Source organism: Bison bison, unplaced genomic scaffold, assembly GCF_000754665.1.
Source record: "Bison bison bison isolate TAMUID 2011002044 unplaced genomic scaffold, Bison_UMD1.0 scf7180017864533, whole genome shotgun sequence".
NCBI lineage: Eukaryota > Metazoa > Chordata > Mammalia > Artiodactyla > Bovidae > Bison > Bison bison.
In genome coordinates, this window is record NW_011495082.1 from 19161748 (window position 1) to 19164071 (window position 2324).

General features: G+C 40.2%; 1 protein-coding gene across 1 annotated transcript; it reads right to left on the reverse strand.

Annotated features, from left to right (window-relative positions):
* Window positions 1-44: 44 nt before the first annotated feature.
* On the reverse strand, window positions 45-487 carry LOC104982564 (histone H2A type 1-like). The gene has a single exon (XM_010831993.1). It carries the CDS (start codon window positions 467-469, stop codon window positions 77-79), a length of 393 nt encoding a protein of 130 aa, XP_010830295.1. The 5' UTR covers window positions 470-487; the 3' UTR covers window positions 45-76.
* Window positions 488-2324: the final 1837 nt, after the last annotated feature.

Below are 2324 nucleotides of genomic sequence, written 5' to 3' on the forward strand. Positions count from 1 at the left end.
TTTTTTTTTTTTCATGGCTCTTAAAAGAGCCTTTGGGTAAAAGGTTGTAGCGACACACACTGAAATCTAGGTAGGTTCACTTGCCCTTGGCCTTGTGGTGGCTCTCAGTCTTCTTGGGCAGCAGCACCGCCTGGATGTTGGGAAGGACGCCACCCTGAGCGATAGTGACTTTGCCCAGCAGCTTGTTCAGCTCCTCGTCGTTGCGGATTGCCAGCTGCAGGTGACGCGGGATGATGCGGGTCTTCTTGTTATCCCGGGCCGCGTTGCCCGCCAGCCCCAGGATCTCGGCTGTCAGGTACTCCAGCACCGCTGCCAGATACACCGGAGCGCCAGCCCCGACCCGCTCGGCGTAGTTGCCTTTGCGGAGCAACCGATGCACTCGACCCACGGGGAACTGGAGTCCTGCTCGCGAGGAGCGAGTCTTCGCCTTAGCGCGTGCTTTGCCGCCCTGTTTTCCACGACCAGACATAATGAAACACCAGAAACAAGCTGAGACCCAGAGAAATGGATCTCATTAGAGTTCTTAACACTCTTAATTATACAGTATTTGTCCAGGCTCATTCGCTTATGGTACTGTTTGGTAACTGTTTTTATGACCCCTATATTTCAATGGCATCAGATTTTAAAGTTTTTTTCACACCACTAGATTTGTGAAACAATGCAATAGGTAATCGCTGACTTCTTAAAGCACTAAAGACATGGTAACTAAATAAAGCTTGAGTTTTCTTTAATTAGAAATTACGAGACACTCTCTAAGTCTCATATATACTTATCTTGCCTGGACTGTAAAACCAGGTTGATCTTCTCTTTGCAAATACAGGGAAATAATTTTTCATCAGAGAAACCAAAAAGGATGGAATTCTGTAGGGAGGCCAAGATAGAAATATGCTATACAATGACTGAGGATCCCAGAGGAACTGCCCAAGACAATTGCTCAGACTTCTCTTGTCAAGGAGGTTTGGTATCAGGTAAGTATCAGAGAAGTACTTTGCTTTTGGCTTCAGAGGATAGAGGCAAATTACTAAGATGATCTTGGGCACATATTCCTCTGTGTTACTTAAGGTTAAGATCAGAGGTCTCAAGCACGGAGGTTGGATACTTAGTTATCAGCTTTATGTTTGGTTATGATCCAATCATGTGGGACTTTGAGACTCAGCACTGTTGATTAAAATCCATGTCATATCCAACAACATAAGGGAATGTGAAGGAAATGAATGTAAGCATGCAAGAGAACCGAATAGTCACTGTGCTATGTAAATCAAAATATATTGTGAGGTAAGTGGAATTGATTTGGTTGTTATCCTTTTCTCTTACCTCCAGATAAATTTTGTTAAAAATCAGATAAGTGTTGCAGGATTAATTTGTTTCCTGTTAGAAAATGTGCTATTCTAATTATGGAAATATTTTTCATAGTTCAGCAGCTGAGGTACGAGAGAAGACAGACTAAAGGATGAGAAAAGAACAGTCAGGTATTTGGGGGATAAATTAAATAGACTGGCCTTACATTTTTCATCCTTCCTGCTTATTTCCTTTTTGTCCTCTTCCTCCTTCCTTCCTTTCCTGTTCCCTCCTTTTTTGTCTCCTTTTCATCACTATTTCTTTGCTTCTTTTGTGTCCTTTATTTTGTTACACATATAAGACTAGATGTTTTCTGTATGCCAGAACTGATCTAGGGGACTGTCAGTGAGACTGTGCTTTGCAAGCATTTAAGGAAGTATTAGAAATGGCATATTCAAGGCAGACCAACTGCTGTATACCTCATCTGTGACTTAGCACATGCAGAGAGGCCTCTGGTTAGAATCTAGGGACTGTTTCTTTCCATTTTATCTTTGGCTGTTGTGAGTGACCCAGAATTGTTTTTGAAGACTGAAATTTCCCCTGGGAATGCCCTGTGCCCATCAAAAATGCAGGAAACTAATGTTTTCTGTAATATTAATCTCTTAATTATATATCTTCTCATAACTTTGACTTACTAATTTGAGTAAAGAAAGGAGTAAAAACGTGCACGTTTTCAATATTTCCAGGAATGGAACAATAAGTTAATTTAAGCTGTGCTGTCGGTCAATTCAATGACTTAGTTGGAATTGTCACTTCTAGAAATAGTTCATTACTTTCAACACAATTGAACTGTAAAGTTAGAAAAGAAATATATATATATATATATATATATATATTCATTAAAGCAGAAGGGATATTAGCCCTATATGACCTTTGAGTTACATAAATAAGTACTCAAGAACAACAGATTTTTACCAGACGTAGTTATATGTGATAAAAGTTTATGGGTTATAGGGCGAGGTAAAGGAAACATTCTTGAATGATAG